The following is a 14985-nucleotide window of genomic DNA, read 5'->3' as shown; positions in this document are numbered from 1 at the left end:
ACTAGCTGTGTGCACACGCGGGGGCGCTTTGAGAGTGGCTTCCCAAGGGCCATGGCAAAGACGCCACAGAGACAAAAGACACGCTGGTTCAGGGCTGAAAGGGCTATTTTTGCGCAAAGGTTGATTCTGAATCATGAAAAATGTTTAGGAGTTACTTGTTGTTTTCCTATTCAAAATAGAAGACGTTTAAGTACTCTTCAGGAAAAATATCTCCTTATTAACATATATCATTTGCTTTGCTGAGAAGGAGACTACCAATAAGGAAATCAGTGAGGGAGGCTTTTTGGACTTAATGTCTGTATCTGGGCAAATTTACAAAGATGCAACGTAAGAGGCAGAAGAAGCCTTTTTCTCTCTTGGCTGGAGATGTGTTGCAAGGCCACACTGGGAAGCTGGGGTGGGTGGTACACAGTCCCCTAAGCCAAGAGCTGGTTGTCAATGATCTAGGTCAATGCTGCATTTTGCAGATGGGCAAATCAAGGCCCTGGACGGCCAGTGATGGCCAGCTTAAGTCACAGAGAGCCTGGAGAGCCAGGGCGGTTAGAAGATCCTGGTATCCTGACCTCCAGCCCAATCACTCTTGAGGGGCCAGGGAGGGCTCCTGGAAGACAGGCAAGTGGCTGCTCTGACTCTCCTTCCCTTCCCCCTCACCAGCTTGGCCTTCTACCAGGGTGGGACCTTTACCTATGACGATGAGGGTGCCGGTGGTGACAGCCTGGCCCAGCGCATTCTCAGCCACTGCCTTGTACTGGCCGCTGTCCTTGGGGGAGACGCTGGGGATGATGAGGGAGCACACGCCTTGCACATCAGTGCTATACACTTCAGGGTTTCCCGCCAGGCTCTGGTCGTCCTTGAACCAGGTGACACTGGGCCGGGGCGAGCCCTGCACGGCACAGCTCATGCAGCACTCGCAGCCCTCGGGCAGCAAGTGGGTCCGCAAGCCCACTAGGAACCGGGGCTTCTGGCTCAGGTCAGGCTCCCGGTAGCTTGGAGCCTTCACCGTTAACCTGTTTTCTGTGGCAAAAACCAAGGCAAGAGAGAGAGAAGGGTCAGCAAGCAAGGAAGGAGAGACTGCGGCGTGAGTCAGTTGGAACGTAGGCATTTCCTTGGTCCTTCTGCACATGTTACCTGCAGATTTGGCCCCCACGGCTTGACTCACTTTTTTTTTTTTTTTTTACCATTTTCTTAAAATACATTTTGAATTTCTTTTTTCACTACAAGCTAATACATGTTCACTGTGGACAAACTAGAACATATAGAAGGTCAAAAGGGAAAGAATAAAAACCAAGTATGATTTCACTGCCTTTCAATGATCAGAGCTAACATTTTGGTGTGGAACCTTCCAGATGATTTTGTGTTTTAGAAATATGGAATCATGCATTTGTTTTCATAATTGCTTTTTCTAGTAACTACTTTGAAGGCCCACGTCTCGTAAACTATAAAACATACTTGGTTTTCAAAGAAAGTCTCTTTGCTGTATTGCCTGCGGCTGATTTGAGACCCCACCCAAAGGCATCCTGGACATGTGGATGCCTCTGTTCTCTCTGGACCCACCCCAAGTCAAGGACACAGAGGCCAGCAGAGGTTGAGCAAGGTGTGGAGGGAGAAGGTTTGGAGGCAGGGAGGTGGGGTGGAGGGCAGGGCAACACCTCCTGCCACCAGCTAGTCCTGTGGCCAGAGATACACTGAGCGGTGCTTGGCCACCGCTCGGCCACATGCTCGGCCACCGCTGTCAGGGCTGCCTTCCCCCTCCCCTCAGCCCCCCAGCGGCAGCCTGCATCCCCGAGAGCTCACCTCGCTGCCGGGGGATGCACCAGGGCTGGCTGGTGTCCGATGGCTGGCTGGCCCCCAGCTCGTTCTTGGCCACCACCCGGAAGTGGTACTCATGGCCAGGGAGCACACCCAGGAGGGTGAAGTGGTTGGTGTGCACGTGGTCGGCCACCTGGCGCCAGGGCCCGTGTGCTGAGGAGCGTGTCAGCACCTCGTAGTGCAGGGGGACATCCCCGGCCTCATCTGGAGAAGGCTCCCACTCAGCCGTCACGGTCCCAAGCACGTTCTCCTGCAGGCGGATGGGCCCGGGTGCCTTCGGGCACGCTGCACAAGAAAGCAAAGGGAGCTGAGTTCTGGGGGTACTGAGCAGGGGTCCCCCTGGCCTCAGCGTGGTCCACCCCGGGGTCTCCAAGTCTTCCGAGGTCCTGGGGAATGCAGTCTTGCTATGCAGGCAGCTGGGGCCAGAGAGAGCTCAGCCGGGGCTCGGCAGCCATCCCCAGAGAGTAGGAAACCTCTCTAACCAGAGTTATTTGAATTCACGCTGGCTTATAAGTAAAATGACACAGGATGTGGACAATGGAGGGGCTTCCACGAGACCAAGCTGCGGAGCCCCCATCGTTAGCTATTGGTCATTTCCGAATTCTAGAAGCTGCTCCAGGGAGGGCGGGGGCTATGCGGGAGTCCCTGTGGCGGGGGGCACCATTTATCGTGTGCAAGGGCCACGGACAATCCTTCCAAGGCTCTCTCAGCTGAGGCAATGGCGCTGACTGTCTTCGCTCTCTGACTCAAAATGAAGAACAACAGTGAAGGGCTGTGGCTTAACTGTCCCCAAGTTCCTGAGACAGAACAAAGGACCCCCCCCCCGCCCCACCCCAGACTCTCCTTCTGCCTTTTCTCCTTTCTTCAGGCTCTTAGGAACGGCTGGCGGTGTGGTCACCTTGGATTCCCCGGCGTGGGAGAGGAGCTGAGACCCGTGACTAGACCGGGTGGAGAGCTCCATGCCTTGGTGAGTCCACGGACCCTGCCCAGGCCTGTCTCACCTGCCACCCTGAGGGGGAAGCTATAGGTGGCCTCCTGGCCCTGCAGGCTCCTCAGCACCACAGTGTAGATGCCGCTGTCTGAGAGGCTGGCCACAGGAATCAGAAGCTGGGTGAGGCCATCCTTGGTGGAGGTCACATTTCTTTTAGGCAAAGGCAAGCCATCCTTCAGCCAAGTCACCTCAGGCATGGGGGCAGCCTGGGAAAGGAGAGGAAAAGAAAATCAGGAGGGGAGGTTTTGTGGAAGTGATGGTACTTAAGCTGAGTCTAAGGGGAGAAGAACATTCTCAGAGGAGAAATGTCTGGGCAAAATCACAAGAGGTGGGAAGTGCCTATTTAGGGAGGGGTTGGTTGAGAGGGCGTGGCACAGGCGGGTATGGTAGGGGGTTGTGGGCTAGTGTGGACGCAAGGCAGGGAGCATAAGGCAAATCCCCAAGTGCCCGTGAGACCCTCTGGATCCGGACACACTCGGCACACATCAGAGTCAAATGGGGATGCAAACAGTAAGGTACCTCATGGGGCTGTCCTGAGGATGGGAGAAGTGAATCACACATGGAAGCATGGAGAACAGGGCCAAGGAACACTCAGTGCTAAACACTTAGAGTGCGCTAAGTATTTTTGTCACCATCATGTCCTTATTATGGTCTGCTAGTTAAGGACATGTAATTTAGCGTTATATCTGGGTTTGAGTCTGGCTCTGCCATGTACGAATTCCCACACAGATGATGACTATGACGCAGATGATGACGATGACAATAATGATTTTTTTAAAGTTTTTAAAAATTTAATTATAGGGGCGCCTGGGTGGCTCAGTCGGTTAAGCGTCTGACTTCGGCTCAGGTAATGATCTCACAGTTCGTGGGTTTGAGCCCCATGTCAGGCTCTGTGCTGACAGCTCAGAGCCTGGAGCCTGATTCAGATTCTGTGTCTCCCTCTTTCTGCCCCTCCCCTGCTCATGCTATCTCTCTCTCTCTCTCTCAGAAATAAATTTCTTAAAAAACATTAAAAAGTTTTTAAAAATAAAAATTTAATTATAGAGAGAGTGCAAGTGGGGTGGGGGGGAGAGAGAGAGAGAGAGAGAGAGAGAGAGAGAGAGAATCCCAAGTAGACTCCACACTAACAGCCCGCATTGGGCTCCAACTCTTGAACCAAGAGATCATGACCTGAGTCTATATTGGATCCTTAACTGATTGAGCCACCCAGGTGCTCTGACAATGGTGATTTTAATAGTAATCATCATCATCATCATCATTACGAATAGATAACACACACAGGGCACTTGCCAGGTACTGCTTATGTGCTTTCAATGTATTAATTCCTTGAATCCTTAGAAAAATCCTTTGACATAAGTTACTATTATCCTCATTTGACAGATGAGGAGGTTGGAACACAGAGAGGTTAAGATTTTTGTTCAAAGCCAAAGAGCTAGTGAGTAATGATGCTAGAATCGTGCTTCTAGCCACCACACTCTAGTGCTACATTATACACACGGAGACGGGTGGTGTTGGTTAAGGACAAACCCGACTCAAATGCAGGCCATGCTTGTACAATACCCATTCTAAAGTCAAAAGGGATTATCCACCCTCAGGCCCCTGAATTCCCAGACTGAGTAAGGAGAGGGGGAGAAAAGTGGACACCATAGTTTAGAGGTGCAGTGACAGAAGCTACCACTAGAGGGACCTGTAGACAAAAGCAGAGTGGTCACCCGGTGGCCAGGTGAGGGTTGTGCCTTCAAAGAGGACCCGCTTCCTTCCTCACTTCTGGCCTGATTTCCAGCACAAGCCCCGACCACTGACTGGGGACCAAAAAGGAGGGTGGTGGGGTGGAGAGAACCACAGGGCTGAATCTGGCTCCCTGCTCTGGGCTCCCCTCCCCAGTCCCCATTAAATACACTCACTTCAAAGGAAACAGGCACGCGAATGGTGTCCCCAGCTCTGACCATCAGCAAGTCCTTTGTGCTGGAATCCATGAGGAACTTGGGATAGACTGAAACACACAAGATGGCCTGTCACCTCCCTCCGCACTCGGGCCCCATCTCCAGGTCTCTAACAAGGCAGAGCCAGAGGGGGAAGTCTGGGCCAGACTGATGCAGAGATTCATAGTGGACAGGAGAGGCTCTGAAGGAAAGGGATAGGGAGCCGGGAGGGGACTCCCAGGGGCAGAGGGGAGCCGCAGGAGGTGGTGGGGAGCTGAGAAAGGGAAGCCACCAGGGAGAGGGCTGGGCCAGAACAGAGGAGGACAGTGAAAAAGTAATCCAACTCTTGTTTCATGGAGGAGATAGAGAAACACTGATCTGAGGTCAGAAGTGACAGGCTTGAGACCACACCGAGCTGGAGGCAGAGCCAGGACAAATTTCCAGAACTCTGCACTCTGGGTCCACGTGCTATTCATTGTACTTGTCTCTCCCTTATCATCACTATGACAACTGCTGGGATGGCCCAGGTCAGCTTGGGTCAAAGACAAGTCAGCTGCTTCCAGCGATTAAATCCAAAGGAAAAGATCCACCTTCTGATAACAGGGAGCTGTATGTCTTCTACTCTGAACGTGAACCCTGAGTACTGAGTACCACTTATGCCTTCTTAGGTCATGCTTGGGAAGCAGCAAAGATCCTGGAGAGAGCCTGGACTTTGGAGTCCGAGTCCCCTGGTTTAAATCCTGGCTCTGCTCCATACCAGTGGTATGACCCTGGGCAAAGTGCCTTTGACCTCAGGTTCCTTATCTGTAAATTGGGGGTAAAAATATTAACCCTGTAGGATTTTTACCAGTTGTAATAAGAAAACATTTGTGAACGGGCCTGCCTAGCCCAGTGCCTGGCTCATAACAAATGCTTGATAAACAGCCCTTCATTAAACTGGGGAAGGGGTCCCTGGCTCAGCAAGTGCATGGGCATGGCTCAGAGGCCCTCTCAGGAAGGGCGTGCAGGAAGAGGGAGGGGGTGGCACTCACCGGTAACAGGCATGGCTCGCACTAATGTGTCCAGGGCTGTGGGCTGGCCGTGGCCCCCGTCATTAACTGCTGTCACCCTCACGAAATAGCCCTCTTGGGGCCGAAGCCCTCTGGCTGTGAAGGTGGTGACTGGCACGGTGTCTGCATGGCACGGGCTCCATTGCAGACTGTCTGGGTCACGCAGCTCTACCACATATCCCTGGGCTTCATCCCCATCCTGAGCATCCGGCGGGGCCCAGCTCAAGGTGATGCTGGTGTTCGATGTATCTGTGACCCGGAGATCCCTCACAGGCCCGGGGAGTCCTGGCCAGGGACCATGAGAATGTCAGGAATGGCATCACCCTCTCTTGAGGGAGGCCATTCAGTGTGGATATTCCTTAGTTTTCATGTGGGAGGCTGGGCATTTGTTTCACTTTAGGATTCTGCCCCTAGACTTCCCTAGAGCACGTCCCTGGAACCACATCTTTGCTCTATTCTATTCTGTGACTCAGCTATGCACCACAGACCCCAGGTCACTGGCTCTAGCAAGGTACTCCCAACTCAGTCCACTCCTCCACCCACCTGCCAACCCACTTCCCCTAACTTCCTTTCTGTACTTCCTGAAATCTGGTATTTTTGTCAGTGACTTCTTGGGCTCCAAGATCCCCAAAGACTAGAATTCTATATCTTTTGGTTCTGAGCTCTAAGTTAGTCAAGATCGCTTTTTGGACACTCAGTCCATACTTATTCTCCACCTGTTAAATGAAAAGGATTGTAACATGGATCCTACCCACCCCCGACAGGAACTCGGGAACAAAGGTGTGATGTGTATAAGGGGCTTTGTGAATTGCACAGCAGTCTCTGGGACCTGGTTGCCGCTGGAATCAGTAACGGAGCCTTAAGAACATTGGTACCTAGATCCCACCCCAGATATGTGGATTTCATTCGGCTGGGGTGCAGCCCAGGCAGCAGGATTTTTGAGAGGTGTCCAGGCATTTCTAGATCTGGGCTAGGGCAGTGCTTCTTTAACTTTAATTTGTTTACAAACCGCCTGGGGATTTGATTAAGACTACAGGTCTTAATTCAGCAGCCTGGGGGAGGGCCGAGATTCCTATTCCTAGCAAGCCCCCAGGCAATGCTGCTGGACCATGGACCGTGCTTAGTAGCAAGGGTCTAGGACAGGTAGTGACTGGGGTGGCTAATGTGGGGCACTGCTAATGCACTTGCTGTCTCCATTCCTATCAGTGATGAGAGAGGGAGAGAGATGGATAAACTAGGACCCGGTTGGTCCACATGCGAGGAGTAAAATGCATGTGTCATCTTCCCCCTGTCATTCCCCTCTTCCCCCTCAATTCCACACTCTGCCTTTTCTAGGACTAAAACTTAGATGTCGCTTGAGCCATTAAACTTGTACAATGTTCTATTCCTGCTGGATTCGTTTCAACAGCCCTGACTCGGACAGCATATGCCCCATGGGGATACAAAGGTGCTCTGAAGGTGTTGACCACCTGACCAATCTAGCAGGTGCCAGAAATGTGCCACTCCCTCCATGGCTTGTCGTTAGCAGGCTCATAAGGGGATAAGAGGCTCATAAGAGGTGTACACAGGAGTGTTTCCAAGCTGTATGTCTTGGGCTAAGGTTTTTGATGGGCGTTTTGTGGAAAAGGTATTCTCTACTCATATTTGGGAAATTTGGCTCAAACTAGAACAGGACCCTTTGCTGTAGGACTTGGAAATATCATAGGCTAGAGGTTATAAACATCTGTTGTTGTTGTTGTTCTAAACATCTTTGATCCCAGAACTTTTTGGCTGTCTGTGTTGCCCTCAAAATGCCTAGTGACATCTCTCTGTACCTGGAGCTCTGAAATCACGGACAGAGAAATGCTGCTCTAGGCTGAATGTTTCTCAAGGGCAGGGACCAGGATTTATTCACCTAGTTCTGGGCACAGTGTGAGCCACCTTGAAGGGCAAGTATCTGCTGTTTAGAGTCAATGGTGAGATTCCACTGTGACCTCCCACCTGCTCCACAGAGATGACAACCCCTCACTGGGGTGGGTGGATGGTTACAGCACTGGAAGGGGTGGGCCAGCTTGAGAACTGACCTGCTCAGAACCTGAAGAGTGAGCCAAGTGATCTCAGGAAGGGATTCTTCTAATCCCCGCTGCCTAGTGTCTGGGCCTGTTTGATCTCAACTTGGGGGCTTATGTCTCCCCCAGGACCCTGATATGCCTCACCCCAGAGACCTTTTGACTTTTGTCTTCCAGCCTTCCTGACCATTTCCTTCAGGACTGGCCTTGACCTACGGCCCTGGTCCTGTCCCACGGGCTTCAGAGCCCCTGCTCATCACCACCACCACCCCCAACCTGGGGTGGCACTCTACTTACTCATGGGGTCCCGAGCAAAGACAGCATCTGAGGGGGGTCCAGGTTCTCCAGGGCCAGAGGGAGCCACAGCTGTGACCCGGAACTCATACTGACATCCCTGCCGCACGTCCACCACGGTCCACTTCCTGTCTGTGAAGAGTCCACCCCACATTAGTCCCACCCTCACAGGACAAGGTGATGGGGACACAGATGGCTTGGCGCTACCAAGCTCTGGAAAAGACCAAACCTACGGCCCTAGCACATTCCTCCTCTCCAGCCGGCCAGTTACGGTGACTCGGTTCTCTCCAAGGTGAAAAGAACACCGCTCAGGGGGTCAGAGGCCTTAATCCTTGTCTGGGTCTATGACTAACTTGCTGGGTGGTCTTGGACAAGTGCCTTAATCTCTCTGGTTCCCTCTGCCTTACAGAGTTATAGATGTTGTTATAAATATACATATTTATAAATCAGATAGAATAACTAAATAGTGAAGTTGGAAGAGTGCTCTTAGTTCACGACCCTTTCTCCAGAGATGAGGACACTGAGGCCCTAAAAGACCTTAGCTCCTAAATGGCCCAGCCCTGGTTAGACACCCGGTCTCCGGATCATCTGCTTGGTGCCTGGAACCTGTCCTTTCTCTTGCCAACGTTGGCTTGGACTTTTCTGAGTTCTTTCTGATCTCAGAAAGCAGTTTCTTGGAAACCGTAGGGAAGTTAATAGGACAGCAGATACTTCTCCCCATCTTACGGATGAGGAAGGTAAGATCTAGAGAAAAAAGTGCATTGCCTGAGGTCAAGGCCAGAAGGAAAGGGGTCAGTGCTAACAGCTCCATCTCTGGCTTCCATCCTGAGACTTCCAGTAAACCAGGGTCTCCTAACCTTGGCACTACTGACATTTGTAGCCAGGTAGTTCTTTGTTTGGGGATGTGGGGAGAGGAGAGGGGTGTGGCCCTGTGTATCGTATAATGTTTAGCAGCGTCTCTGGCCTCTACCCCCACCTTCCCTCACTTCACTTATGACAACCCAAAGTTGCCAGACAATTGCCAAATGTCCCCAGGGGGCAAAACCACCCCAAGCGAGACCCACTGTGCTAAAGGGATCTGGCATGGTGATGCCACAGGACCCTGGAGCCTGGAGGTCATGTAGGGGGACTTTGGGCCAGGATAACGCAGAGCATCCATTCCAGCCCACTCACCAGGTACAGGCTGCGCATTTACTGCTGTCCAGGTGTTACTCCCCTTCTTGCGCTTCTCGATCAGGTAGCCCAGGATGTGGGCACTGCCGGGGCCCCGAGGTGCCGACCACGTCAGTGTGATGCCCTTACTGGAGGCCGACTGGATGATTGGGGTGGAAGGGGGCCCGGGGAGAGCTGGGGGCAGAGAAGGCACAGGTCAGCCAGAGGATGAGGAAAGGTGCCAGCTCACAGCGAGGCCGTGGGGGCCACACTCTGCCCTTTCCTAGGGAGTGCCGGAGGGCTGAGCCAGCCTGCCTAAGGACACTGTTCTGGCTGTGGCCTGGGAGCCTAGAGGCAGCCCTGAGGCCCCTCAGCTTCAAGTCCCCTCTGAATGGAGGGCATCTGATGGAGACTGGTGCTTGCCCCACCCAGGCTCCTCGGAAAGCAGGCTCTGCTTGTCCACCCCTGCTCCCAGAGAGCCAGGGCTTGGAGAAGACCCCATAAATCTTGCTTCCTGATCGCCCACCTGATCCCAAATGAAGCTGACGTAAGGAGTCTCAACAGTGCTCTAGAAGGGCCTCAATACCCCCCCCCCCCAGCGTCCCTTAGTGTCTGGGGCAGCCCTGCCTACCCTCTGGGCACAGTGATGAACCCGGGAGCATTAGCGCCTAGCCCACCCTCTTACCTGCGGGAGCCACCAGCACCTCTGTGGACTCCAGGGCCTCCCCAGGCCCCTCAGAGGTCACAGCCCGCACCCGGAAGGTGTATTTCTTGCCCTGCTCCACGTGGGCATCAGTGAAGGTGGTGCTGTCTGCGGGGGGCTCGCCCACCTTCAGCCAAGTGCTCCTGCCAGCCTGCTGCCTCTCCACCACGTAGCGTTCCAAGGCCCGGCCCCCATCGTCCTGTGGGGGCCGCCAGTGGAGGCAGACACCAGCCCCCTGGCAATACTGTACCTTCAGGGGACCTTGTGGGGGCTGGGGCTTGTCTGGGGTCCCACCGAGAGGAGCAGGAAGAGAAACGGGGGTCAAAGAAGCTGGAGGGGAGTGGCGCTAGACTGCCCCCCTCATCAGCCAATAAGCCTGCAATGGGCTAGCATGTCCAGAGAGCCTTGGGCGTTACCTGGAGGGCTCCCTGGTCTCCACCCCCCAGCACACACACACAGACCCACTGAGGTGACCTGGAATGCTCCACTGTGGCTGCCCTTGCTCAGTGCTAATTTGCTGCCGCCACTCAGGACTGGGGGCCACCATCCCACCCCAGCAATTCCCTGGGGGCCAGCTGTGTTCGCTCCCGAGAAGCACAGCCAGCGGGAGGCCAGCCCTCTGTCTACACTGCTTCTTTCTGACCAGTCTGAGAAGGGGAGAGAGGACATGGTGGAGTAGGCTTGGATCTTAAACAGCATGCAAATGAGGATCCGAGCCAGGGGACCACACTTCGGGCCTGCTCCTACTGGCAGGGGGGTCCCAGAAGCCCGGGGCCCTCGGGCCTTGGCTGGGGAGAAGGCTGGGGCTGGCACCTATAACTTGCAGGGTGAGCTCGGCCTGGACAGAGCCTCCCTCGCTCGTCAGCGTCACGCTGTAGTGGCCACCGTCCTTCCTGCCAGCGCTAGGGAGGCACAGCCGAGTGAAGCCGTCCCCCAGGGCCACCTGGGCCTCCCGGCTGCCACCGCCCACCACCTCGGCTCCGTCCTTTTTCCAGGCAGCCTGAACCGGGAGGTGGCTCTTGAAGGGGATCTTCACTGTCACCGGCTTCCCAGCCTTGACCACCAGTGGCTCTCTCAGTTTCTCTGTCACATCTGGAGCGATGACAGGGCGATCTAGAGATACAACAGGGCAAGGGAGTCAAAGGCAGCCAGGGCACTGTGCACCTGGGGGTGGGGAGGGGGGCAGGGAGGGGGAAGGAGGGCCCAGAGAAGGAGATGTGAGCTGAGAGTGAAGACTGCCCCCAAGAGGACTAACAAGGGGATGAATGGGCTTTGTCTGCAGCAGGAGGGACTAAGATTAGACCTCCCCAAGGACTTCCTGACAGAGAGTAGGGAGACTGTGGGTTGGCTTTTTAAAATCACCTTCTCAGACTAAGGATGTGATTTGGTACTGGCTGCAGACTAGCCCCACAGTCAGGTGTTTAGAGGTGGAGCGTGCTACCTGGCACAAAGAGACCGCTGAGCAGGGCAGGGTAGGGCTGAGCCTCACCATGGACGCTCAGGGTGGCCTCACTCTGCTGGTTGCCGGCTACAAAGGTGTACCTCCCAGCCTGGGTCCCCTGCACGTGGGCAATGAGGAGACTGTGCATGAGACCGTCTTGCTCAAAGGTGACTCCATCCTGGGCGCTGAGCTGGAAACAAGGGTCACAGAGGAGCCAGTCATCCCCGCCCCTGCCCAGCTCCTCCAGGCCCCCAGGGTAAGCAGGGCCCTTTATTAACGCAACTATAGAAATTGTAATAACAGCGGCATAAGCCGAATGCAGGTGATGTGCCAGGCCTGTGTGAATGTGCTCCATGTTTGAGCATCTCATTTAATGTTGCAGTGGCCTTGTGAAGTCGATACTATTATTGGCCCCATTTTATGGATGAAATCGGAGGCAAGTGGCAGAGCTGGGATCTGAAGCCGGGTCTAGCTGATGCCCATGCTCTGAACCACTGTGGTGTCCATTCTCCTAAGAGGACAGCCATGGCAGAGGACAAAAGGGCCGTTCAGATTGACGAGCCGTCCCATCTGGTTGGGCTGAGATGGCATTTGTACGAGGACAGTAGAATTCAACAAGTGTTGGGACAGGACAGGCATTTTGGATGGCGGAGAGAGACTAAGAGGTGTGTCCAGGAAGGAGTGAGTAAGGTACAAATCCACTTAAAAACCCAATTTTAAACACCCCAACGTGCTGACTATTTAGATTTCCCCCAGGGTAGGTGCATCAATAAAATGAATGAAAACATCTTTCTCGCAAAGCCCCACTCTCCACTCTTCTCTGCTTTATCCCCCAATCCATGCCCTTCCCCCTTTCCCACAAACTGGTTGGTAAAGCATGGGGGTGGGGGTGGGGCAGTACCTTGACTCCATCTTTAAGCCAGACACCGGGGCCCAGGTCACGGGTGAGGGTACAGGAGAGGACAGCGGTCTCTCCTTGCTGTACATCTATGTCAGCCAGGCTCTTGGAGAAGTGACCCATGGGACCTGGGGAGACACAGAGGGAGTCTGGGGGGCTGGCCACCCACAGACTTTCCCCAATGCCCAGGCTCCCAGACCATGGTCTACACTGTGCCAGTTGGGTTCAGCCAGTGCCAGCAAAGCCAAAGCTTCCATTTCTTCTCAGCAGGACATAGGCTGGCATGGGACACCTCGAATGCAAGGTAGATGAAGGGGCCCCTTGAGTCACACAGGTGGGAAGTCTGAGTAACCCACACAGAGTATTTCAACAACTCTAGTTCTTTGGACATAGGGTGTTAACACAGAGACCCAAAGACCTCTGGGCCCCACGCAGCCTGGATGCCACCTGCACAAGGAGGAGGAGGTTGCTTCCTAGATGGGAAGAGATCCCTAAAAATGGGGGGCGCTGGCAGGGACCAAGTCCTGAGGCTGGAGGCAGAACTGAGACTGACCTAGTCATTCCAGTTGCCCTGAGCTCTACCCGCCCTGGAGCCGTTCCCCTGAGAAATACTTACCTTGGGCCTTGGAGGAAGTGTCAGTGCCATGCTGCGATCGGGATCTGGTACTCTGGGTGGCATCCCTTCCCTGGCCATAGATGTCTGACCTGCCCTCCTTGTCACCTCTTCTGTGGCCAAGATGACTCGGGGGCTCCTGGCTCCAGTCTTCATACAGAGTTGCCCCTCCGCTTCCTCTGTTGTCTCCTCCCAGTGGCGGCCCTGAGCCTCTACCCTCCTCTGCTCCTCTTCTCTTTGCTGTTCCAGCCTCCACCCCTGACTGTCTTGGGGACTTGCTTCTGAGCTGTCCAGGCCTTCCATCTGACCCGTCACAGCCTTCCACTCCCCACCGCTCATAGTCCTTTAAGGCACCTGGACCTTGGGCCTTGTCATTCTCAGCCTCCAGGGACCCTCTTTCCCCTCTATGTCCTTTGTCTAGCTGAAAGCCTGGGCCCTGGATGCCCCCTGATCTGTCTACAGAGTCATTTCTGCCAAAGGGCCCATCTAGGCTATTCCAGGCTCCTTGAGGCCCCAAATCCCCAGGTTTTTGGGTGAAGCCATTCTCTCTATAAGTGGAGTCCTCCTTCTTCAGGACACCTGACTCCCCTGGGCCCATAGATCTGCCCCTTCCAGGACCTGAACCTTTGCTATCCAGGAACCCTGCGCCTTGACACCCACCAGCTCCCTCTTGGTCTGGAGAGCCCTCCCTGCCCCTGGTGCTCACTGGCCCTTCGTGGGTCCCACTGAAAGCTCGATCTTTCTCTTGCAGAGATCTGGAAGCTCTGGAACCTGGGGACTGATTCCCAGCACCTGTGCTGCCTTGGCCGAATCCCTGGTCTTCCCTCTCTAGGGCCTCAGTGTCCCCTCGTCTGTCAGCAGAACCTGACATTGATTTACTCCTTTCCCCAGGCACCCGGTTGCTGTCCAGAACCTGGCCTGTGCCCACGGCCACCCTTCTACCTTCCAGATGTGAGTCCCTACCTCCCTGAGGTGCAAATCCTCCCAGGCCATCTGCTCTACCCATGTCTGCTGTTCCTGGGCCTGCTTTCCAGAAGTCTCGTTCATGTCCAGATTCCAGAGCAGCCGTATCTGCCCAGGTCTCACCCTCTATTGCCTCCCGACCGTCAAGAAACCCAGAAACCCCCATACCCCCTGCTTGATCTGCAGATCCACCCTCCCTGCTGGGAGGCTCGCTGCCCCCAGGAGCCTTTTGGATCCCAGCAGCAGCTTGCCACTCTCTGACACCTGATTTTCCCGTGGAGCCAACAGCCCCCAGCGCCTCAGGGATTCCTGAGGTTCCAGAGCCCCCGAGAGCATTCTTGGAGCCTTGCCCATCTGAAAGACTCTGTGGCCCTCCTTGAACCCCCAGCACCCCTGGGCCCCAAGGGCCATCCCTGTATGCGGTACCGTCTGTAGCAGCTGGCACCCGGGTCATCCTAGAGCCCGGTCCTGGACCTGCCCCCTTTAAGAGCCCCATTCCTCTGTCGCCCTCTGAGCCATCTTTGGAATTTGTGCCACCATCAGATCCTTCTGACGCTGCCCAGTATCTTGACCCATGCCCTAGGGCTTCCTGGTCTCCGGGGGCACCCTCATACCCTACTACAGCCTGTGTGCCTGTTACACTGAACTTCTCTGAACCATCTCTGTAGCCCACCTCACCTTCTGATCCCATTTCTCCAGATATCCCTGAGCCTCCCCTATAATCTGCCTCATTTCCTGACCCCAGTCCCTTAGTAACCCCCAAACCATCCCTATAGCCTGCCTCACCCCCTGACCGGATTCTCCCAGAACCCCCCAAACCATCCTTATAACTGGCCTCACCCCCTGACCCCATCCTCCCAGAACCCCTCACACCATCCCCATAACTTGTCTCACCTCCTGACCCCATTCTCCCAGGACCCCCCAAACCATCCTTATAACCTGCCCCACCCCCCATCCCCATTCTCTCAGGATCCCCCAAGCCATCCCAATGACTTGTCTCACCTCCTGACCCCATTCTCCCAGGACCCCCCAAACCATCCTTATAACCGGCCTCACCCTCTGACCCCATCCTCTCAGAACCCCCCAAACCATCCTTATAACC

The 14985-nt window shown here is 54.6% G+C and overlaps 1 protein-coding gene across 1 annotated transcript in view; it reads right to left on the bottom strand.

Moving 5' to 3' along the window:
- Positions 1-574: 574 nt before the first annotated feature.
- Positions 575-14985, bottom strand: part of IGFN1 (immunoglobulin like and fibronectin type III domain containing 1) — a 31479-nt gene continuing 17068 nt past the window's right edge. The window contains exons 12-23 of the mRNA XM_039227547.1: positions 12924-13036; positions 12311-12435; positions 11458-11599; positions 10782-11081; positions 9951-10250; positions 9287-9460; positions 8117-8245; positions 5754-6056; positions 4705-4793; positions 2811-3006; positions 1795-2094; positions 575-1014 (exon numbers count right to left, since the gene is read on the bottom strand). Coding sequence (XP_039083478.1) covers positions 575-1014; positions 1795-2094; positions 2811-3006; positions 4705-4793; positions 5754-6056; positions 8117-8245; positions 9287-9460; positions 9951-10250; positions 10782-11081; positions 11458-11599; positions 12311-12435; positions 12924-13036 — 2611 coding nt within the window. The remainder of the gene's footprint in view (positions 1015-1794; positions 2095-2810; positions 3007-4704; positions 4794-5753; positions 6057-8116; positions 8246-9286; positions 9461-9950; positions 10251-10781; positions 11082-11457; positions 11600-12310; positions 12436-12923; positions 13037-14985) is intronic.

Source organism: Hyaena hyaena, unplaced genomic scaffold (genome assembly GCF_003009895.1).
Source record: "Hyaena hyaena isolate Hyena2069 unplaced genomic scaffold, ASM300989v1 scaffold_28, whole genome shotgun sequence".
NCBI lineage: Eukaryota > Metazoa > Chordata > Mammalia > Carnivora > Hyaenidae > Hyaena > Hyaena hyaena.
Note: the sequence above shows the minus strand (reverse complement) of the source record. Positions and strands in the feature narration are given on the sequence as shown.